This window comes from Oncorhynchus mykiss, chromosome 1, assembly GCF_057628025.1.
Source record: "Oncorhynchus mykiss isolate SJ-2025 chromosome 1, ASM5762802v1, whole genome shotgun sequence".
In the NCBI taxonomy this organism is placed as follows: Eukaryota; Metazoa; Chordata; class Actinopteri; order Salmoniformes; family Salmonidae; genus Oncorhynchus; species Oncorhynchus mykiss.
The window spans coordinates 77,020,778-77,046,118 of record NC_143022.1 but is presented as its reverse complement, the minus strand read 5'-3'; the positions used below and the strand labels follow the sequence as shown (position 1 = coordinate 77,046,118).

Genomic DNA, 25,341 nt, shown 5'->3' with positions numbered 1-25,341 from the left:
ACGTAAGGACTTGATCGTTGAAGGCCCTGTTCAGTCAAAAATGTGATTTTCCTGTGTTTTATATATATTTCAACACTATGAGGTTGGAATAATACTGTGAAATTATGATAATGCCCTTTTAGTTTAAGAGCTGTTTGAAAAGACCACCTGAAATTTCAGCCTGTTTTGGTGGGATGGAGTTTTGGCATGTCTGATGACATCACAGACAGTAAATTGGTTAATAGACCAATAACAGTTCTAAACCTCTCTGCCAATAACAGCTAGTTTTCAGTTTTCCCCTCCCCACTCCCAGACAGTCCTAGAATGTTTTTTGCTTGAGAATTTGTTCTTTGCTAACAAGCTATTTATGTTTCTTTTAACCATTTTAATTTAAAATAATCACTGTAAGGTACTTAATTGTTACCCAGAAATGATTTGATAAAAATGGCTACATTGGACCTTTATGTTTGGGCTGAGCTGTTCTGGAGTGCTCATACTGCCCCCTTGAGGATATGGGATCATAACACTCCACAAGGTTTACTTTGCCTGTGGCGGTATTAGGTATTATATTAGGCAATATAGCTTGTTCTCCTTCTTTTTAAATAGTGAACCAACATGTTTTCAGCACTTCTATTTCCAAGAGTTATCATGGGTCTTTCGTCTCTCTGCAGAAGACATGTGTTTGGAACATCGAAATCTTATTGGCACGTAAGTATTGTGATATCGTATTGTGGGGCCCTTTGCAATTCCCGGCCCTAGTTACAGCACTGCACATACACCAACCAGATCAGACAGCCATAACTCACTGCTAAGCTGAGGAGTATAGCCTGAGGTTCCCAGTGGAAGGAATGGCCCAATGGGGAGAACATATTTCACAGGAAAAGCCTATCGGATGTAAACTTGCTAATACAGCATAACACACTGTCTGACATAGTGAACTTCAATGGCTATTTATACACTAGGAGCTGAACAGTAACCAGACAAACGTGCACTTAATCCATATTGGGCCATTGGGTAAATAGCCATTACGGTAAAGCCAAATCTAAATGTGCTGAGTCAGCACAGGCTTTATATTAACTATCATTGTTACAAAAGTAATGTACCCACATCGTAATAATTACGTATAATCTCAATCAGTTCTTAGATAGCAAAGGAAGGATTTATATTATATTGTACAAAACTTTGCCTGAAGTAACTGCAATTTTATAAATGCAAAGTCAATCTGCAAATTTTCTCAATACGTAACAAAATGGTTAACATGTGTTACAAATACACACTGTAAACATATGTTTACAAATGGCAAAACCAACACAATAACTGAATACATGAGGCTTCACTGATTGCTAACACACTTGCATTCTCTCCATTTTAGAATGTTTTAGAAACATTATCATTTTTTAAAATAAAAATGTATCCATATAAATTCTTTGTTTTTATACAAATAAAACATTTTTATTGACAATATTTATCTTGTCCTTAATGTAAGATGTATATGTATTGTAGTATAGACTGTAAAGCACAAGAGGGTGCTCTTGGTCAGATTCTTGCAGGAAAATCCACTTTACTGCTGTGAATCATAACAGTGTCATTACCCAATCTGTTGCATCTGCTTCACTGCTTTGAATTATGCGTTAAGGTTTAAGGCACTTTAGTTTGCTTTATACCTGAGCTGTCCCATACCTTGAATTATACAAGTTGCAGAAATGGAAGGAATCATCAATAATTCTGTAAAACAATGTGGAATCTGGTAATGCAGAAAGTGCATTTATTCACAAAAACACACTTAATTCATCATTATTTTTTTTTGACATGTAATCATAAAATGAACGTTTTCTCTGCTGAGTAATATAAATACAATTTCTGCAATGTAGCAGGCTATAAAACTAATGTTAGATACAATACTGTCCAGCAGACAATGACAAAGGAAATATTAATGGGATATCAAGCTGGCAAAAGAGGATCCTTCACTAGAACCATATTTCAACAGTCTTGAACATCAGCCATAGCAGGTCCAGATTCATTAACAGAATTTGAGAATTTAATGCTTGGGCAAAAAAGTATGTAATGTGACCTATAAATTGATAAGTCAAAGTTTTGTATACCACTGGGTAAGATTAACTCAATGTAACTAGATATTACTTAATTAGAAGGAATTAATTAGGGAATTTGAAATACTTAAAACAAAAGTTATGTAGCTAGAATAGATGACATGTTCAAAGATTAAAATTAATACTGCACAGCAATATTAAGAGTATACATTTTTATTTGCTGTATGTTCCTCCTTTTTCAAAGGGGCATGAGTATCAAGTCTTTCCAGATATGAGTAGCACCAGATGGGTCATTGTTTATGTATTTGCACTGCTGTCTGCAAGCCCCTTGTGGGATAAAAATAGGTATTGAATTCATTTGCAATGAGTTCTCTCTCTCAGATAAAATCACAATTTAAGTTCAATTGCTATTCTACACATCCCTGGGGTTTGGTTTTGAAAGCAAATGAAAAGCCTCAATTCCAATATTCCTCAAGTCAAATATTCCTTCCTCTGGTAGCTTAAATGGAATAATGGAAATGCATAAGCAGCTCACCACTTTTTAGTTTACAACCTAGCGAACACCTCCAAAGGTCAAGTTCAATGTGAAAACAAAACTTCAAATTTGATTCAAAAGAACTAAACAAATCATAACCATATGGTATCGGCCTTTTATTTTATTCTAAATATGATGGGTCAAATGGAGCCATGGGAGAAATCTGTTGATAGAAAACATCAAAATTTACTAGAAGACGACGATTCTAGAGAGCGCAAAAAATAGCTGATTTACCACTCCTTCAAATAGGCTGACCTATATTGTGTCACAAGACCAGAGCAGAAATACACTTCTAAGCAGGTGAAGGATACATACTGTACGTATAAGACATTAGCTAGAGTGTCATCAAGAAAATCATGAAACATTCATAAAGATTTACAGCTACAGTCTGCAACTTGGGAAGCTGTTTAATTGTTATTAAAATTCTTCATATTTACCCATTGATTATTGAAGAATATACTTATAAATGCCTCATGACCTACAGCATAGCATGTCTCAAAATCTCCCTAGCCGTATCCTTTAGCTGTATACCAAAACAGGTGGCAGGGACCCCATAAAAAAATTGCAGACTGTAGCTTTAAGAGATTTAAAATTACTTACATACTGTAATAAATTGACAGAATATACACTTTACAACAAGATGACATACACACAAAGCTATATAAAAGTATTACATAAAATACACATTAACCTTCACAATTTTTTTGACGTAAAAACATGCACAAGACATTCTGCAGATTGCATTTAACATATGAGAAGGTGTAGCAACAGATCTTTTAAACACAACATACAAAACATTTTAAGAGAAATGTTTACTTAAAATGTGCCCAAGGCTTGGTCAGTATAGAAACCTTTTAACCATGCAAAAAGCTTTAAAAAGTAAATGTTTTATGATCAAATGTCATCAGAAGTGAGTCATGTTTTGCCCATTGGAAATCATTAAGTAAGTAATGTTATCATATTACAAACCCTCTCTCGTTGTTATAAAGGATCATCATCAGCCAAAGATGTCCAAAGCTCCTCTTCTCGTGTCCAAGTCCCATTATTCTTCCATTTTGGATTAAAAAGCATGTTTCATCAAATCAACCACTTTTGTTGTTTAATTCTTCCGTTTAATATGGTTGACCTTCTGCTGATTTTAATGCCAAAGGTATTTGTTCTGTCCACCCGGCTGTCTGTGAATATAAAAAAATCCTGTCTAAAAATTGCACGATGAAGTGCTTTATCTGTCACTAGATGAGAGTAATAAAATGGCAAGAAATGACATGCCAGGATGGGTTGGCCACCCTCAGTTTAGAAAATACAAAGGATGCCACTTAGATTATGCATGGTCTCTTCTGATTTCCATCTATAAAATGTAATCCATCTATAAAATGTAAAAAAGCAGTGTCTTCTTTCCATTTCCATTTCCACTGTCTTCCATGGTCTCTGACCTTGACGACCTGATTGCACATGCACTGAACAGAAGCGTGATACTAGTTCTTCCTTTCCAGGTAGTTCGAGGGTACCCAGCCTTTCCGAGGTCGACCTCCATCCAGGATCTGGCAGTACCACCACCCATTAGGGTTCCTCTCCAGAACCTCCAGAATTGTTCCTTCAGGGAAACCCATGGTCTCCTCATCACCATGGTAATCCGCTATGGAGACATACACCTCACGGAGGTTGTTGTGGATGAGGTGGGGTTTGGGTTTTACAGTGGAAACAGGTAGACCGTTCCTTGGAGACCCAAGGCCCAGTGATTCGGAGCTGCCCGTGCCGGGTCTGTTCCGGTTCGCCATGTTACCGTTTGGCGCTGGGTTCCGCGGGGTTGTACCAAAGGAAGCATTGCGACGCACGGTGGGACTAGAGCGTGGGTGGTCGGTGGAGTTGAGTGACTCACCTCTCCTAAGGGAGCCGACTGGGTTTGGGCCGTCGATGATCGGCCCGGAGATGAAGACAGACTGAGGCCTGACCACCTGCTGTTGTTTCGTACCATTCCTCTGCTTATGCAAGCTGTTGAACAGGTCAAAGGGCTTGGAGAGCCCCCCGGGGGGTTTGGAGGGAATGGGAGGTGTGCTCCTCTTCAGGCTCTGGTTGATGTTGTTCAGAGCCTGGACCCTCTGCTCATTCTTCTCCAGGCTGTTGGACTTGCTCAGGCTGCCTGGCTTGGTGGGGGTGCCATCGGACTCGGACCCAGCTGTGTCGTCCAGCTGCCTGACAGGCTCCAGGTAGTAGGTTGGAGCCCAGCCCTCAGTGTCGCCCCAGCGGACGTACCACCAGCCACTTTCCTGCTTCTCCAGCACCTCCACTTCCACCCCGGCAGGGAAGCTCATCTCTGAGTCCTGGACCTTCTCATAGGTGTCTGTGGTGCGGTAGAAGCTGCAGCCCTCGTCTGAGTCTCCACGGCTGCCTTTAGAGTAGATGGAGGAGAGGTCAGAGGTGCTGTGGGAAGACACAGAGTCCTCAGAGGAGATGACAGAGGCTGTTTCAAAGTCTTCTCCTCTGGAGCCCTTCTTCAGCTGGCTTGTAGGCCTCAGCTGTCTCCGGAGGCTGCTGATGTCCATCTTCTCTGCACTGGAGGCCTTGGCCACCTGGGGCTTAGGCCTGACCACTGGCTTAGGTTTGGTGGATGACTTGGTGGAACCCATTTTGTGTTCCTCTTTGTCCTTCTTGGACCTGGACTGCTTGGATAGATCTTGGATGGACTCTGTGGAAGCAGGTTTGGGGCTGGACTCCCCAGCCTCTGCTTTTGTTCGAGAATGGGACTGGCTTCCGTTCAGCTCCAGCTGGATATTTTTCCCTTTTCTCCTTGCCCCCAACGTGGAGTGAGAGTTTTCAGCCTTGCAAGTCTCCAATGGGGCGCTCGTCTTCGGGGAATCCGAGTCGCCACTGGATTGTGCATCAGGCTTCTCTCTGAAAGGCCTGAAGCCGTCATTCTCATAGATACACTCCTCTCCCTCAGGCTCCTCCTCTTCCTGTCCCACGTCCTCTGATGACTCGCCCATCTTGAAGGAGGCGCTGTGGAGAGAAGAGGCCGGAGACAGCTTGGAGGACAGATGAGAGCCCTTACCTGAGGAGTCATCCTCATTCTTCCCATCCCCCGAGGACCCATCTGTCCTGAGGAACTCAAACTCTGACTCCAGATCAAACCCAATGGCAGGAATGTCATATTCTGGCTCCTCGTACACAGGCCTCCCGGGAGATACAGGGGACTCTGGAGCCTCGGACCCAGGGCTGCTGGGAGGGGCGGTCTCCTCAGAGTCCTGCTTCTTGACGGGCGGGGCTGGGGGTGGGACTTTGGGGCGGCTCAGAGTGCTGGTTCTGCGGTTTAGGTTGGGTTTCTTTCGTTTGTCGATGTAGGAGCAGGGAGCCCACCCCTCTTTCTCCCCGATTTGGACATACCACCAGCCACCAGAGTTCTTTTCGATCACCTACAGGACAGAACAGAGGGAATAGATGGGGAGAAATGAACTACATGCAGTATCTGTTAATTTCAATAATTTACCTGAACAATAAAAATAAAAAAATAACATGAAAAAAGCTTACCTCTGCTTTCTGCCCTCCATTAAAACTAATGCCATCAGAAATGACAGACTGGAACTCTGCAATGGTGTAGTACTCTGCTTCAACAGTAGGGGGCTCTGGTGGTGAGGGTAAATTGGATCCCTGAGTGGAAAAAAATGTCAGGCATTATGAATATTGCACAGCTGATACTTTTAATAATAGAACCGACAGGCCGTTGAGCCTATAAGTACCCACTACGGAACCCTGAGAATGTTGCCGGGCGTCACCTTTAGCATACGCATCAGATGCATATCAACGCACAAGGTGCGCAAATATAAGCACCCTTGCTTGATAAATAGTTCTTAAACAACTGTAAATCATGAATTGCATGAATACATATTTGTGGAAATATATCCATGTAAATATATAAAAACAGTTATTTATTTAGATAGAATATCCTTTACTCTGTTTTGTATAATTCTACAAAGTCCTAGTTAACAACATAGGCCAAAAGTCAATTTGGAACACTTCGAGCCAATGATGCATCAACAACACTCGAACAGTCTAATAAATGCATTTCATATATGCAATCAGAGGAATAATAATTTGGTTGTGTTTATAAAGGTCTTAGGTAACAAACATTAGAATACTAAAAAACTATTATTTCAAAGAACATAATAGCATTTTCATGAGTTTGTTACTTTCAGTAGAGTTTATGAACTCTAGAGCTCTGTCAGAGTGACCATCGGGTTCTTGGTCATCTCCCTGACCAAGGCCCTTGCTGGGGGACCTTGAATGCTTGCTACCCATTCCCCAATTCTGTCGACCTCATGGCTTGTTTTTTGCTCTGACATGCACTGTCAACTGTGGGACCTTATATAGACAGGTGTGTGCCTTTCCAAATCATGTCCAATCAATTGAATATACCACAGGTGGACACTAGTCAAGTTGTAGAAACATCTCAAGAATGATCAATGAAAACAGGATGCACCTGAGCTCAACTTCGATTCTCATAGCAAAGGGTCTGAATATCTATGTAAATAAGGTATTTCTGTTTTGTATTTTTTTATACATTTGCAAACATTTCTAACAATCTGTTTTCGCTTTGTCATTGTTTGGTATTTTATTAGGATCCCCATTAGCTGTTGCAAAAGCAGCAGCTACTCTTCCTGGGGTCCACACAAAACACAATGACATAATAGAGAACATCAACAGATAAGAACAGCTCAAAAACAGAAATACCATATATTTTTTTAAAGGCACACGTAGCCAATATATCAATGCATACACACAAACTATTTAGGTCAAATAGGGTAGAGGCATTTTGCCGTGAGGTGTTGCTTTATCTGTTTTGAGATTGAAGGAAGTTCCATGCAATTAGGGCTCTATATGATACTGTATGCTTTCTTGAATTTGTTCTGGATTTTGGGAATGTGAAAAGACCCCTGGTGGCATGTTTGGTGGCATAAGCGTGTGTGTCAGAGCTGTGTGTAAGTTGACTATGCAAACAATTTGGGATTTTCAACACATTAATATTTCTTATAAAAATAAGAAGTGATGCAGTCAGTCTCTCCTCAACTCTTAGCCAAGAGAGACTGGCATGCATCATATTTATATCAGCCCTCTGATTACAATTAAGAGCAAAATGTGCCGCTCTGTTTTTGGCCAGCTGCAGCTTAACTAGGTCTTTCCTTCCAGCACTGGACAATAATCAAGATTAGACTAAACTAGAGCCTGCAGAACTTGCTTCTTGGAGTGTGGTGTCAAAAAAGCAGAGCATCTCTTTATTACGGATCCCATCCCCATCTTTACAACCATTGCATCTATATGTTGACCATGACAGTTTACAATCTAAAGTAACACCAAGTAATTTAGTCTCCTCAACTTGTTCAACAGCCACACCATTCATTACCAGATCAGCTGAGGTCTAGAGCTTAAGGAATGATTTGTACCAAATACAATGCTCTTAGTTTTAGAGATGTTCAGTACCAGTTTATTACTGGCAACCCATTCCAAAACATACTGCAACTCTTTGTTAAGGGTTTCAGTGACTTCATTAGCTGCAGTTGCTCATGCATATATGGTTGAATCATCAGCATACATGGACACACATGTTTTGTTTAATGCAAGTGGCAGGCCATTGGTAAAAATATAAAATAATAGAGGGCCTAGAGAGCTGCCCTGCGGTACACCACACTTTACATGTTTGATATTAGAGAAGCTTCCATTAAAGAAAACTCTGAGTTCTATTATATAGATTGCCATGTCGTGAATTCAGAGCTGAGGTTGAAAAGCCATAACACATTCACTACTGTTCAAAAGTTTGGGGTCACTTAGTAATGTCCTTGTTTTTTAAAGATTTTTTTTTTTTTTTAACATTAAAATAACATCATATTGATCAGAAATACAGTGTAGACATTGTTAATGTTGTAAATGACTATTGTAGCTGGAAACAGCAGATTTTTATGGAATATATACATAGGCGTACAGAGGCCCATTATCAGCAACCATCAATCCTGTGTTCCAATGGCACATTGTATTAGCTAATTGAAGTTTATAATTTTTAAAGGATAATTTATCAATAGAAAATAATGTTGCAATCATGTTAGCACAGCTGACAACTGTTGTGCTGATTAAAGATGCAATAAAACTGGCCTTCTTAAGACTAGTTGAGTATCTGGAACATCAGCATTTGTGGATTTGATTACAGACTCAAAATGTTCAGAAACAAAGACCTTTCTTCTGAAACTCATCAGTCTATTCTTGTTCTGAGAAATGAAGGCTATTCCTTGCGAGAAATTGCCAAGAAACTGAAGATCTCATACATTAAATAGTACCCGCAAAACACAAGTCTCAATGTCAACAGTGAAGAGGCGACTTCGGGATGCTGGCCTTCTAGGCAGACTTGCAAAGAAAAAGCCATATCTCAGACTGGCCAATAAAATGAACAGATTAAGATGTGCAAAATAACACAGACACTGGACAGAGGAACTCTAGAAGGCCAGCATCCCGGAGTCGCCTATTCACTGTTGACGTTGAGACTGGTGTTTTGCGGGTACTATTTAATTAAGCTGCCAATTGAGGATTTGTGAGGCGTCTGTTTCTAAAACTAGACACTCGAATGTACTTGTCCTCTTTCTCAGTTGTGCACTGGGGCCTCCCACTCCTCTTTCTATTCTGGTTAGCGCCCGTTTGCTCTGTTCTGTGAAGGGAGTTTATTCAACAACAGGTTATGGTCAATAATATCAAAAGCTGCACTGAAATGTAATAGTACAGCTCCCACAATCTTCTTATTATCAATTTCTTTCAACCAATAATCAGTCATTTGTGTCAGTGCTGTACATGCTGAGTGCCCTTCTCTATAAGCATGCTGAAAGTCTGTTAATTTGTTTACAGAGAAATATTATTGTATTTGGCCAAACACATGTTTTCCCAACAGTTTGCTAAGAGCTGGCAGCAAGTTTATATGTCTGCTGTTAGAACCAGTAAAGGCCGCTTTACCACTCTTGGGTAGCGGAATTACTTTGGCTTCCCTCCAGGCCTGAGGACAAAGACTTTCCTCTAGGCTCAGATTAAAAATATGACAGATAGGAGTGGCTATAGAGTCAGCTACCATCCTCAGTAGCTTTCCATCTAAGTAGTCAATGCCAGGATGTTTGTCATTATTGATCGATAACAATAATTTTTCCACCTCCCACACTAACTTTACAAAATTCAAACTTGCAATGTTTTTGTTTCATTATTTGTTATTTTATGAATGAATACAATTTCACACTGTTCGTTGTTGGCATTTCCTGCCTAAGTTTGCCCACTTTGCCAATGAAATAGTCATTAAAATAATTGCCAACATCAAATGATTTCGTGATGAATCTGATTCTATGAAAGACGGAGTTGAATTTGTCTTTCTGCCCATAATTTAATATTCCAAAGTTTTCATATCATTGGCTTCATAATACAGTTTCTTCTTATTTTTGTTGAATTTAGTCACATAATTTCTTAATTTGCAGTAAGTAAGCCAGTCAGATGTGCAGCCAGACATATTAGCCACTCCTTCTGCCCCATCTCTTTAAACCATAGTTTTTCAATTCCTCAAAAATCCATGGAGCCTTAACAGTTCCAACAGTCAGTTTCTTAACAGGTGCATGTTTATCAATAATTGGAAGAAGCAATTTCATAAATTCATTAAGTGCAGCAGCGTCTAGATGCTCCTCACTAATCACATCAGACCAACAAATATTTTTAACATCATCCACATAAGAGTCACAGCAAAATCTTTTGTATTATCTCTTGTTTTTAAAAAAAATGTTTACCCCTTTTTCTCCCCAATTTCGTGGTATCCAATTGTTGTAGTAGCTACTATCTTGTCTCATCGCTACAACACCCGTACGGGCTCGGGAGAGACAAAGGTTGAAAGTCATGCGTCCTCCGATACACAACCCAACCAAGCCGCACTGCTTCTTAACACAGCACGCATCCAACCCGGAAGCCAGCCGCACCAATGCGCCGGAGGAAACACCGTGCACCTGGCCACCTTGGTTAGCGCACACTGCCCAGCCCGCCACAGGAGTCGCTGGTGCGCGATGAGACAAGGACAGGGACCAAGCCCTCCCTAACCCGGGCGACGCTAGGCCAATTGTGCGTCGCCCCACGGACCTCCCGGTCGCGGCCGGTTACGACAGAGCCTGGGCGCGAACCCAGGGACTCTGATGGCACAGCTGGCGCTGCATTACAGCGCCCTTAACCACCCGGGAGGCCTGTATTATCTCTTAAACACTATTTTAGGCCCAGCTGTTGGATCTTTGGCTTTCCTGGATATAGCCACTATATTGTGATCACTGCATCCAATGGGTACGGATACAGCTTTAGAACAAAGTTCTACAGTATTAGTAAAAATGTGATCGATACATGTGGATGATCTTGTTCCTGTAGTGTTTGTAAACACCCTGGTAGGTTGATTAATAACCTGAACCAGATTACAAGCACTGGTAACAGTATGAAGCTTCCTCTTGAGCGGGCAGCTTGATGAAAACCAGTCAATATTCAGGTCCCCAAGAAAGTAGACCTATCTGTTTATATCACATACATTATAAAGCATTACACACATATTATTTAGATACTGACTGTTATCACTTGGTGGCCGATAGCAACACCCCAAAAGAAAAAGCTTTAGATGTGTATTTAGTCAGCCACCAATTGTGCAAGTTCTCCCACTTAAAAAGATGAGAGAGGCCTGTAATTTTCATCATAGGTACACTTCAACTATGATAGACAAAATGAGAAAGATAATCTAGAAAATCACATTGTAGGATTTTTAATGAATTTATTTGCAAATTATGGTGGAAAATAAGTATTTGGTCACCTACAAACAAGCAAGATTTCTGGCTCTCACAGACCTGTAATTTCATCTTTAAGAGGCTCCTCTGTCCTCCACTCGTTACCTGTATTAATGGCACCTGTTTGAACTTGTTATCAGTATAAAAGACACCTGTACACAACCTCAAACAGTCACACTACAAACTCCACTATGTCAAAGGACACCAGAAACAAAATTGTAGACCTGCACCAGGCTGGGAAGACTGAATCTGCAATAGGTAAGCAGCTTGGTTTGAAGAAATCAACTGTGGGAGCAATTATTAGGAAATGGAAGACATACAAGACCAATGATATTCTCCCTCGATCTGGGGCTCCACGCAAGATCTCACCCCGTGGGGTCAAAATGATCACAAGAACGGTGAGCAAAAATCCCAGAACCACACGGGGGGACCTAGTGAATGACCTGCAGAGAGCTGGGACCAAAGTAACAAAGCCTACCATCAGTAACACACTACACCGCCAGGGACTCAAATCCTGCGGTGCCAGACGTGTCCCCCTGCTTAAGCCAGTACATGTCCAGGCCCGTCTGAGTTTGCTAGAGAGCATTTGGATGATCCAGAAGAAGATTGGGAGAATGTCATATAGTCAGATGAAACCAAAATATAACTTTTTGGTAAAAACTCAACTCGTCGTGTTTGGAGGACAAAGAATGCTGAGTTGCATCCAAAGAACACCATACCTACTGTGAAGCATGGGGGTGGAAACATCATGCTTTGGGGCTGTTTTTCTGCAAAGGGACCAGGACGACTGATCCGTGTAAAGGAAAGAATGAATGGGGCCATGTGTCGTTAGATTGAGTGAAAACCTGCTTCCATCAGCAAGGGCATTGAAGATGAAACGTGGCTGGGTCTTTTCGCATGACAATGATCCCAAACACATCGCCCAGGCAAAGAAGGAGTGGCTTCGTAAGAAGCATTTCAAGGTCCTGGAGTGGCCTAGCCAGTCTCCAGATCTCAACACCAAAAGAAAATATTTGGAGGGAGTTGAAAGTCTGTGTTGCCCAGCAACAGCCCCAAAACATCACTGCTCTAGAGGAGATCTGCATGGAGGAATGGGCCAAAATGCCAGCAACAGTGTGTGAAAAACTTGTGAAGACTTAGAGAAAACGTTTGACCTCTGTCATTGCCAACAAAGGGTATATAACAAAGTATTGAGATAAACTTTTGTTATTGACCAAATACTTATTTTCCACCATAATCTGCAAATAAATTCATTAAAAATCCTACTATGTGATTTTCTGGATTTTTTTCTCATTTTGTCTGTCATAGTTGAAGTGTACCTATGATGAAAATTACAGGCCTCTCTCATCTTTTTAAGTGGGAGAACTTGCACAATTGGTGGCTGACTAAAAACTTTTTTGCCCCACTGTACATTGTTCATGACAGAATAAATTTTCCCAACAATTATTTACAGACAGAATATTTAACTTATAACTAACTATATCACACTTCCAGTGGGTCAGAAGTTTACATACACTAAGTTGACTGTGCAGCTTGGAAAATTCCAGAAAATTATGTCATGGCTTTGGAAGCTACTGATAGGCTAATTGACATAATTTGAGTCAATTGGAGGTGTACCTGTGAATGTATTTCAAAGCCTACCTTCAAACTCTTTCCTTGACATCATGGGAAAATCAAAAGAAATCAGCCAAGACCTAAAAAAAAATTATAGACCTCCACAAGTCTGCTTCATCCTTGGGAAGAATTTCCAAACACCTGAAGGTACCACGTTCATCTGTACAAACAATAGTACGCAAGTATAAACACCATGGGATCACGCACCCATCATACCGCTCAGGAAGGAGAAGCGTTCTGTCTCCGAGAGATGAACGTACTTTGGTGAGAAATGTGCAAATCAATCCCAGAATAGCAAAGGACCTTGTGAAGATGCTGGAGGAAATAGTTACAAAAGTATCTATATCCACAGTAAAACAAGTCCAATATCGACATAACCTGAATGGCCGCTCAGCAAGGAAGAAGCCACTGCTCCGAAACCACCATAAGAAAGCCAGACTACGGTTTGCAACTGCACATGGGGACAAAGATCGTACTTTTTGGAGAAATGTCCTCTGGTCTGACGAAACAAAAATAGAACTGTTTGGCTATGATGAACATCGTTATGTTTGGAGGAAAAAGGGGCAGGCTTGCAAGCCGAAGAACACCATCCCAACCGTGAAGCACGGGGGTGGCAGCATCATGTTGTGGAGGTGCTTTGCTGGAGGAGGGACTGGTGCACATCACAAAATAGATGGCATCATGAGGAATTAAAATGATGTGTATATATTGAAGCAACATCTCAAGACATCAGTCAGGAAGTTAAAGCTTGGTCTCAAATGGGTCTTCCAAGTGGACAATGACCCCAAGCATACTTCCAAAGTTGTGGCAAAATGGCTTAAGGACAACAAAGTCAAGGTATTGGTGGTGATCCTAACTGACCTAAGACAGGGAATTTTTACTAGGATTAAATGTCAGGAATTGTGAAAAACTATGTTTAAATGTAGTTGGCTAAGGTGTATGTAAACTTCAACTGTAATTCTTTTTTTCATACTGACCAGAGTTGCATCTCTTCGAGGAGGTGGCTTTTGTCTGAGGATCGGGGAGCCTAGATAGAAGAAAATGAGATTGTGATTTGAATTCTGAGAGTGTATTAGTTTAACAAACCGCTATGCCTTCCAATTCCGTCTCTGAATGACAACTCACCAATCTCTATTCTGTGAGGAGTGACGCGGGCTATGGCTGGAGAGGCCGGTTCTGCTTTGCCCTTTCCGTCCACCAGGGTGGCACCAGGGCTGAAGTCCGAGCTAGAGCAGGGTATGGGCAGGCTGATCTGCCTCTTGGCCAGGGAGAGGGTGGTCAGGGGGGTGTCCTCTGACTGGCCGTCCGTCTGCACGTCCTTCTCACTCAGGGCCTTTTTGTTGAGCAGGTTGCTGATCTCCATGATGTTTCCGATTATCTCCACAGGGCTAGTTAAGGGGCTCTTCTTATTACTACTACGGGGAGAAAAATCCTCCTTCACCTTCTTCAGGTAGGAGGCCGGGGCCCATCCCTCCTTATCCTGGTACCTGAGGAGAGAGGGAGGAGAGGAGGTGATCATGAGTGAGAATAAGAGACAGCATAAACAGGCAACAGTTTATATTGTGGTTGGAGCACAAATCATGGCCTTACCTGATGAACCACCAGCCCTCCAGGTTCTTCTGGATGACCTCCACGATGACTCCTTTCTCAAAGGCGATCTCATCCTTCCCCTCGCTGGTGTATGGCTGCACCGTCATATACTTCTCCTCTGTCGGGCCACAGAGAGGGCGTGGGAACACAAGAGACTCACGTCAGTTTCATTCTTACTACGCTGCTTCAATAACAAAACATTACTCAAACGAATGTAAAATATGTCAACATTTTATAGGAGGTAGGGGAGACCGGGGTTGATTGTCACACTTTTTATCAATAAGTGTATTTCTCAGGACCAGTATATCTTACAAGACAATTTTCAATATTAGGAGAGACTAAGGTCTTGAGTTGAAATGGGGACCATTTTAATCCTCATAACGTATTCTAACATGGAATTATAAGCCATTAAACACACGCTGTCCACTTGTGACACCCGGCTCCATCCCGGGGTTGGTTGTCACACACTATAGGGTTGGTTGTTACAGTGTTTGCCATTTGTTTTTCAGCAACAATTGAGCCAATTTACAAAGTTTTAGAAAAAGTGAAGCCTTTATTTGAGAAAAAAAGTAAAGGCTTTATTTATTGAACAGCATTTCTAAAATAATAAAAATAAATACATTCAAATAAATTCAACATAATTGAGTATTTGCTTTGACATTGTAGTTCTTACTCCACTCAAATTGTAATATCAATGCTTAATAAAACAGTAACCATCTGATATTTGGATGAAAATGAAATATTTTAATGCAGATGAAAAAAGTAAAGCTGTAAACATTTGTGTTTACTACATTTTTTGTTGAAAGCAAGGAATGCTTTTTCAAACAGGAACAGTTTGAAAAAAGTGTGTGTTTGTGTGTGTGAATGTGTGTGTGTGAATGTTGCTGACTCTCAGTCGGAATAACATGATTCACAGTTTTGACAAGTAGTTCCAGATTGGACCAAATCTGAACCAATCATAGAGTTTCACAAGTTTGGACAGAAGAGTATACAGTAGGGAACAGTACAGTAGGATACAGTAGGGTAAAGAAAGGTAAAGTAGACTATAGTTCAGTACAGAACAGACATGTAGTCTACAGCACAGTAAGGTAGAGTACAGTAATGTACTGTATTATATCCTACAGTACTCTACTGAAATAAACTCAACTGTACTGTACTCTACTTTGTCCTACTGTACTGCACTGTAATCTTATATACTGTACGCTACTCTACTGAAATACACTCAACTGTACAGTACTTGCTCTACTGTACTCTACTGAATTAAACTGCACCACACTCTAATATACTGTACTCTACTGAATTAAATTGTACTGTACTGCACTGCACTCTGCTGAATTAAACTCTACTAGACTGTACTGTGCTGTTCTGTACTGTGCTGTCCAAACTTGTGAAACATTTACGTCTTTTCAACATCCGGAAAATAAGTCTTCAAGGCGTTTTTCAATGTCATTTAGCTTTTAGGTACATTGTTACAATGGAGACGGTTGTCAGATTGTGACAACCATCCCTAACCCCCCCAATGCTAATTAAGATGTTATTTACCCGATGTGATATGTTTTACGACTGCTGCAGGATGAATGTAACTCTCTGAGGACATTAAAAGTGTTCTGAATCTGAATGACCTTGGAACTCACAAATAGGCTTGGAATAAAGCTCTCCCTTTCCTCTTTTCAATAAAAGTTGAAAAGTATGGATAATATTGCTTAATTAACTATTCATTAAAGAAATAACAAGCATTTTAATATTTACTTCCACCAATGAAGTGTTCCTCTCACCTCACTGTTTTGTGATCCTGACCTGAATTGACCACATGGATGACCTCTCCTATAGAGGACGCACATTTTTATCTTGAAATTATAACACAGCACCCAAAGGACTTTGAGTAATAGGCACTGTGACAACCAACCTGTGAGACAACCAACCCCAGTCTCCCTACTGCAACAATGGTAGAAACATCTCAGAGGAAGTGAAATTAAATCAATAATTATCTAGGAAAACTCAAGGGGTGTGAATTCTTTCTGAAGGTACTTTATCTAGGCCACATAATATAGAAGTCTTTTGACTTAATATTATGTCTCTGTGTGTAGTTCTGATGTGATTGATTCTGTCAGATCCACAAAGATATCCAGCATTTTACTTTCAAAGGATTCTAAGAAGAATCAGGGACACCAATTAAATGCCTAGTTAAATAAAGTTTCAAAATAATAAAATGAATAAATTGTCAATCACTTCATACTGAAAATGCCTTCCTGCAGCAACTGACAATTACCTTGACTTGATGTCATGATAGTTGATTACTCGGTGTAAATATGGGGCAAAATAGACTCAAACACTAGTCTTTTGAAATGAGGAAAACAGTTCCAACCCACTGGGCACACACTGGTTGAATCAAAGTTGTTTCCACGTCATTTCAATTAAATTACGTTAAACCAAAGTGGAATAGACGTTGAATTGATAACTGTGTCCAGTGGGTAACGGCAGAGTGGACTAATGGCATGGTGGCGGTCAGCCTCTGTAAACTCGACTGATGATAGAGAACAGAGACGCTATCTTGATTTGTAACTTCCCAAAAGGCCAGAGGGCACGCTCAGTGACAGTGCTTCCTGTCATTACAGACCAGAGGTCTCATCTCATCACACCGTAAAACACAGGAAGGAATGTTGCCCAGCAGAGTAAAGAGAGAAGAGGGGATATCCTATCTTTGAATACCTCTGGAATCACTGGATGCCTATCTGATATCTGTTTCCTTTCCTCTGCCCATGTTGAGTCTCACTCAGGGATTTGAAAGAACTGATTAAGGATATAGTTCAAATTCCTAATACTTTCAAAGAAATAGGCTCATGTACAGCCGTGTAAATAGAACCGAAAATGCCACTTCCTGTATGCTTTGTTTTCCTCTGCACTGACCTATGGGACCTCCGGTCGCTCTTTTTAAGGCCTGGTAGGGCTCTCTGTACAGGGGCAACCCTGTTCAACCTTCCTGAGCTCACACTCACCAGCAGGGGGGAATCTCTGAATCAGATATTATGTTAACCACAACATGCATCGCTTGCATAACTTTTATACATTATTTCCCTGCAGTCAGCGCTATTTCTGCTTATTTTTTATTTGTTTTTACATGCGAGATTTAGTTCTTGCAGTGGAAAAATCTCTTTTTACTCCAGAGGCCGTACATTTTTTGTGTGCACTGTGGACACTGTTGCCAAGCACAAACCCTGGGCTGGACTCAAATAGCTTATCCTCACTCCGCTGTCAGCAATCCAACTGCATCCCCTGTCAAAAAAAAACCTGGCTCGAGGCAAGGCTAATATGTGCAAGCACAAACACGTTTCACACTTTCTCCGAAAGATGAATAAAACTCTTTACTGGCCTGGTCCATCGGCAGACCTGCTCGCTCTTAACACCTCCAGTCGATAAACGTCTGTCTTTTTAACTCCTTTTGAAAAGTACACACAGTGTATTTTGAAAGAATCCAGACCTCTTGACTTTTTCACATTTTGTTACGTTACACTCTTATTCTAAAATGGATCAAATATACACACAATACCCCATAATGACAAAGCAAAAACAGGTTTTTAGAAATCGTTGCAAATTTATTAAAAATAAAAAACAGAAATACTTTATTTACGTAAGTATTCAGACCCTTTGCTATGAGACTTGAAATTGAGCTCAGGTGCATCCTGTTTCCATTGATCATCCTTGAGATGTTTCTACAACTTGATTGGAGTCCACCTGTGGCAAATTCAATTGATTGGACATGATTTGGAAAGGCACACACCTGTCTACATAAGGTCCCACAGTTGACAGTGCATGTCAGAGCAAAAACCATGTCATGAGGTCGAAAGAATTGTCCGTAGAGCTCCGAGACAGGACTGTGTCGAGGCACCAATCTGGGGAAGGGTACCAAAACATTTCTGCAGCATTGGTCCCCGAGACTTTATGGTAGAGTGGCCAGACGGAGGCCACTCCTCAGTAAAAGGCACATGACAGCCCACTTGGAGTTTGCCAAAAGGCACCTAAAGGACTCTCAGACCATGAGAAATAAGATTCTCTGGTCTGATGAAACCAATATTGAACTCTTTGGCCTGAATGCCAAGCGCCACATCTGGAGAAAACCTGGCACCATCCCTACGGTGAAGCATGGAGGTGGCAGCATAAGGTTAAAGTTAAAGGTTAAATGAAAAATAAAATATACATTCTGTGGGGATGTTTTTCAGCAGCAGGGACTGGAAGACTAGTCAGGATCGAGAGAAAGATGGAGCAAAGCACAGAGAGATCCTTGAGCACTCAGGACCTCAGACTGGGGCGAAGGTTCACCTTTCAACAGTACAATGACCCTAAACACACAGCCAAGACAATACAGGGGTGGCTTCGGGACAAGTCAATGAATGTCTTCGGGTGGCCTAGCCAGAGCCTGGACTTGAACCCGATCAAACATCTCTGGAGAGACCGGAAAGTAGCTGTGTAGCGACGCTCCCCATCCAACCTGACAGAGCTTGAAAGACTCTGCAGAGAAGAATGGGAGAAACTCCCCAAATACAAGTGTGCCAAGCTTGTAGCGTCATACCCAGGAAGACTGTAATCGCTGCCAGGTGCTCCAACAAAGTACTCAGTAAAGGGTCTGAATACTTATGTAAATGTGATATTTACTTTATAAATGTTTTCATTTTTTTGCAAAAAAAATGTGTGTATTGTGTGTAGATTGATGAGAGGGAAAAAACTATTTTATCCATTTAAGAATAAGGTTGTAACATAACAAAATGTTTAAAAAGGCAAGGGGTCTGAATACTTTCCGAATGCACTGTATTCATGTTTAATTTGCTCGTAAAAACCCAACAAAGTGGCAAAATATTTTATGCGGCCTACCAAAGTAAATGATGCTACAACTTTTAGATGGTTCTGTAGCTATAGCTATAGGTGTAATTCAGAAAAGATTGGAGTTGCACATAGCGGTGAATTAAAATGAACTGCTTACATGAGGCAATCTTATTATATACTGTAATATAATTTCACTCAATTTCCAACACTGAAATATAAGTTGCTGACTTAATCATTGATTTCAAGACTACTACATTCAAGTGCAGAAAAGACTCAGTTTCTGCACTTGAATGTAGTAGTCTTGAAACAACAAGATGGTACATTTTTTTGTAAGTTTATCTTCTTGCATAAGGTCAAATCTGTAACTGTTGCAAGCCACCACTGTGGATGTGAAACCCTGTTTAGCATGGTAATGACATGGCTGGACTGTTAATTAGCTGGATAATAACGATGTTAGTGATTATTGGGTGTGGGTCATTACGGTGTAACAGACAGCATATGACAAGACAATACATTAGGCATCAGTTGTAGGGTGGCAAAGCGAGGGTATTTTACTAGAAGCTTTAGAAGTTTATCAGTAAACTTCCAGGTAACTTTCAAGGATTTTATGTAATTTATCACAAGACATCTAGTGGCCCTTTTGGGTACGTCAGATCATCACAGGTGTCTGTAAAATGATAAAAAAAATAAAAAATAATAATAATAGAATGACAAAGCCGTAAAACATGATCCTAAATATAAACCATCAACTTAACGAATACCATTGGTGTTTAATATGAGGGTTTCATCATGAAATATGACACACTTATGGATTTTACCATGTAAATATGTCTTTGTTGTAAATGTTATGGCGCCAAACTGGTGGCAGTTGTGAAAAAAAGTAAATCTTTGGAAGAATTAATTGAAAATGCCATTATTGATTAGCTGCTTTTTAAAATTAATTAGGCTTTTTTTCTCTTTATCCATATGGTATATCCACTAGAAACTCAAGTATAAATTACCATAAATTGCCATAGATTACTTGAAGATTCTGTAAACTTTGGTGAATTACAGGTAGCTTTGCAACCCTAATCAGGTATGAGAGAAGACAGGACAAGGTACAATGGGGACAGGAGTGAGGACAGGTGAGGGGTCAGAGGATAGAGGGATGAGAGGTGAAGGAAGATGAGGAGGTGGGCACCCTGTCTCAGATCACCTCGGCTCTGCTGCCTGCTGACCATTCCCCCCAGGGTCCATCTCCGGTCCAGCCTCTTCAGATGGGCCTTACGTCGTTTAGTGACTGAACCACGCACATGGTGACCAGACACAAACACACACAAATGGGGACAGAAACATAAAAGGCAGGCACATATATCACAAACGACATAGATTCAACTCTGTTATTAGTTAGTCACATGGCAAACATGGAAACAAAATGCCACATTGCAATGGAAGGACTGGACAGTGATGGGGTTGAATGAATGTTACACAGGAAATGTAAGCCATGGACATCTTCTCTGTGGCTGGTAATTAGCGTGGATTGTTAGCATGGTCTTCCCATCCTGTCCTGCTCGAGCATCTGGGGAACACATTGCTGCTTGGGAATAGTATGCAACTAATAGACCAGCTGAATTCCTTTGGCAGCAGCCACAACAGGTCTATAATTGTTGGGGGTTTTTGTTAGTTAAATGCAGGAGACGGGAATGATTAGGCGCTTCGGAGGGATCTTTTGTCACATTCCAACACTATAAAACGGCAAGGCTTATATAATTATCTAGTTCAAGGAAAAGGTTTCCATCACTAAACCAGAGCACTACTCTCAACGTTTAGCATGAAGTTGAGATTTCAGGCAAAAACTGAGTGGTACGTACACTGGGAGCTGAAAAACTGAAATGAGACATTTTTCGAAGTACCTGCTCAAAACTATACTAAAACTGACCCACATACTCCTCCAGAACACTAATGTCAGAAGACAGATTGATAACCATTATATTGGATGAGTCAATCTGAGAAGGCCTATCATAGGTATTACAGAATAAAAACAAATGATGAAATATGACCACCCCAAGTAGGAACATATCCAAGTGTTTCTCATTCATGTGATAGTCTTTCTCCAATGAGGAAGAAATTCCCCATTTACACCGTCATATCCTCCAGTCCAAACGTCAACATCTTCAGCTGAAGCCATATAACGTGTTCCAAGTCCTGTTCGCCACAAGAGCCCCATCTCAATGAAAGTGTCTTACAGAGTGCTATGGAGCACAATCCACAGGGCTGACAGAGAGAGTTTATGGATCCTGAGTTATTCCCATGACTGATTAGACACATAAACGCTAATTACACTGACAGATTGTCCCCTGACCGCTCTGGCAGCATCTGCTATGTGTGTGTGTGCGTGTGAGTGCGCGTGCGTGTGTGCGTATGCCTGCGTGTATGGGGTCACAGTTGTGGGGTTTGCATGAATGTGAAAATCCAGAAAGCTGTCTCACTAACAGAGAGATTAATTCCTTCTTTAAAAATCAAAAAAAACTTTATATGGAATGGATATGCATTTTGGATGCGTGCCTTGGGAGAAAGAAGCCCATTGAGAATACTTTGTAACTATTGGACTAAAGAGGCTTACTCAGTACATTATGTGCTGTATGACATCTCCTCTCTCCTCCAGTCAAAATATCTACAGGGCCAGGGGGGGATGTACAGGGCCGGCGGCCAGAACTAATCAGTTGGAAGGGCATTTGATTTCAATAGGGAGGCAAGTTTCTATTTTGGTATGGGTGTTATACTAAAGATATGTAATTTAACTGTAAAAATGTATTACCTTTCAATGTGGCATGAACACAACCAGTCACAATGTTTTCATTTGATTGTCAAACAAATGACTTCAAAAAGTAGGTTACCATCGTACATTCGTCCAAAATAATTGCACAATCAAAACAGTGCACTTGCCAACTTTCCTTAAAAGTGGTTGAAACTATGTCCCTGGAGAAAGCATCTTAAGTGAGTGAAACAGCACCCCACTGCTTTACAATACGCAGCCCATGTTTCTGATGACGTCTGGCGAAAAACAGTATGACATGCCACAGTCCTTTTAGACAGACATCATAAAATACATGGGCTACAAATACTGAGACAGAAGGGCGCTATTTCGCTCGCTCGGATGCTTTATCAGAAAATGTATCTTTCTGTCGGCGAGCATCTTGGTCAAATAAATGATCAATATTTATAATTTTTATTGGGAAGGGCAAGAAGGTACGGTAGGGCGAGCCAGGCCCCCTAAGGCCCGCCCATAACTCCGGTCCTAGGAATGTGGGTCACAGTGTTTGAGTCGACACTCGTTACAGTAAATGCTTGTTTTGCCAGACTGCTGGAAAATCTGAATGTTTGCTTGGAACAGTAAGATGCAAGTAAATGATTTCCATCTTTAAAGATGCCTACTGTAAAATAATGACTAAAACAGTTGTGGCCTTTTCCAAGATATTTGCACTTGTCTGTGAGAGAGTGGAGAGTGAAAATGCTAAGGCACTGATCAGTCTGTATGAATTTATCTCAGGGCCCGGAATAATTAACATCAGACATGACTTTACTAGCAACAGACTCGCATAAACATCTTCCTCACAGCTCAATCCCTACAGTGAACCAAACATGCACCTCTTTCATTCGTTCACCGTCCAAAACTCCAAGGAGGTAACCTCCTTTTAGTATAGAATTTCTACACTGCTACTGTAGAGTACAGTGCATCACTCAGTGCACCTCAGCCCAGAGTTGTGGCTTAGGCCCTGGCAGTCCTTCTCCAGCCTATTTACTCAGGGCTGAATCTGGAGCTTGTTCATGGGTGCTTATAGTGGATAACAGCACAGAGAAGGGTGTTCTCACTGGACGAGGGACGTGAGCGTCAGTCGGCGGTGGGTCGGGGGTGGGAGTCAGACTACTGTACCCTTTTAGAGATGGGTGGGGGGAGGTTGTAGGTCCCTAAATGTCACCATGTTGCTGGAAGTGACGAAGGCTAACATGGTCGGTATTGTGGTGCAGCTTGAATACTAGATGTATTGTACAAGCTTTCTTCCTGTATTCAAAGTGGTGTGGAGCTCTTACCTTCCCCGGACTTGGAGGCTCCCAGCTCCAGGTCATCTCGTGTGTTGCTGTGGGTGTTCAGGTAGGTGGCAGGGACCCAGCCCTGCTCTTCCGCTGTACTGACAAACCACCAGCCTGGGGGCACAGAGAGAGGGAGGTCAATGGAGGTACTGTAAGGTAAAAAGTTATCATACAGTACCTGGTAAATGACTGGTTATTCATTGCCTATTGGAATAGACACCTACCCTGACAATTCCAATTATAGAACAATTATTTTGGATTAAATCAATTTCCGTTGGAACTTGCCTTAAACGAGACAGATTTTGTAGGATGTTCGTTCAACATGACTAGCACAGCATCTTTCAGTATGGTTTATAAAATAATCTGATAAAGGACTTTAGAGGAGTGTTCCTCCTCCATTTCTAGAAAAATGTCTGTTCTAGTTTATAGAACCTGAATACATTTATTTTTACCTTAATTTAACTAGGCAAGACGGTTAAGAACAAATTCTTGTTTACAATTGTCACGATCGTTGGAAAGAATGTCGGACCAAGGCGCAGTGTACTTTGAGTTCCACATCATTTATTAAAAGAAGAGAAACTTTAGCAAAGACAAAACAATAAACGAACCGTGATGACAATGCAGTGCTAACATGCAACTAAACATACACAATATCCCATAACCCACAGGTGGAAAAAATGCTACTTAAGTATGATCCCCAATTAGAGACAACGATAGCCAGCTGCCTCTAATTGGGAATCATACCAAAACCCCAACATAGAAAAAACAACCTAGAACCCCACATAGAAAATATAAACTAGACTAACCCCCCAGTCACGCCCTGACCTACTCCACCATAGAAAATAAAGGCTCTCTATGGTCAAGACGTGACAACAATGACGGCCTACCCACCCGGCCAAACCCTCTACTAACCCGGACGACCCTGGGCCAATTGTGCGCCGCCCTATGGGACTCCCGATCAACACAAAATCCATGTGTACGTGTGTGTATAGTGCCTACAGTGTGTTATCATGTGTAGGTGTGTATTTGTGTGTCTGTGCCTGTGTGTGTGTCTCTTCACAGCCCCCGCTGTTCCATAACATCTATTTATCTGATTTCACGGCTTGCATCAGTTGCTTGATGTGGAATAGAGTTCAATGTAGCCATGGCTCTATTTAGTACTGTGCGCCTCCCATAGTCTTTTCTGGTCTAGGGGACTGTGAAGGGATCTCTGGTGTCATGTCTTTTGAGGTATGCATGGGTGTCTGAGCTGTGTACTAGTAGTTTAACAGACAGCTTGGTGCATGTCAATACTTCTCACAAATACAAGTAGGGTTCAAGTTAATCTCTCCTCTACAGGAGAGATTGACATGCAAATTATTAATGTTGGCTCACTGTGTACTTTATAGTCTCTATCCCCAAGCCCAACAACATCACATCTGGTTTGGGATGTCTTTGTGACGACATAAATCCTGATTTGGCCTTGTTTGAACTGACTTTCATCAACATCAATCATAATTTAAATGGGTGGGACGTTACTGGCAAAACACTCAACGTCTTGCTTGATTTTATTTATTTCCTTGGGATATGACTGAGTTACTCAGTCAGTTGGATACCAGACAAAGGTCTGAGTGAAAGGTACAGTATTGAGCATACACAGGACAGCTTCATCGAACAAATAATGTAAGACAATATTGATGTTCTTAGTGCATGGAAATAAATGATGTACTAAAACAGTGAGATTTAAGTTCCAGGCCTTGTGAGTCACGCATGTTTGGGTCCATTTCTGAGTCATACGGTCATTCACAGAGTGGATGTGAAACAATACATAGCCTGACTGGCTTCAGCCAGTAACCTTGATCTCTATTAACTTTTTTGCACGAACCCCAGG

At 41.2% G+C, this 25,341-nt stretch overlaps 1 protein-coding gene across 2 annotated transcripts in view; it reads right to left on the bottom strand.

The window, feature by feature from the left end:
* Positions 1-1,722: 1,722 nt before the first annotated feature.
* LOC110529112 (SH3 and PX domain-containing protein 2A) overlaps positions 1,723-25,341 on the bottom strand; it is a 95,545-nt gene continuing 71,926 nt past the window's right edge. The window contains exons 8-14 of one of the 2 annotated variants that reach the window (XM_021611240.3): positions 23,472-23,585; positions 20,596-20,679; positions 14,583-14,700; positions 14,118-14,479; positions 13,970-14,019; positions 6,088-6,207; positions 1,723-5,972 (exon numbers count right to left, since the gene is read on the bottom strand). In XM_021611240.3, the coding sequence (XP_021466915.1) occupies positions 4,038-5,972; positions 6,088-6,207; positions 13,970-14,019; positions 14,118-14,479; positions 14,583-14,700; positions 20,596-20,679; positions 23,472-23,585 (2,783 nt within the window). In that variant the 3' untranslated portion in view covers positions 1,723-4,037. The remainder of the gene's footprint in view (positions 5,973-6,087; positions 6,208-13,969; positions 14,020-14,117; positions 14,480-14,582; positions 14,701-20,595; positions 20,680-23,471; positions 23,586-25,341) is intronic. The other variant, XM_021611249.3, reaches the window with a different exon arrangement.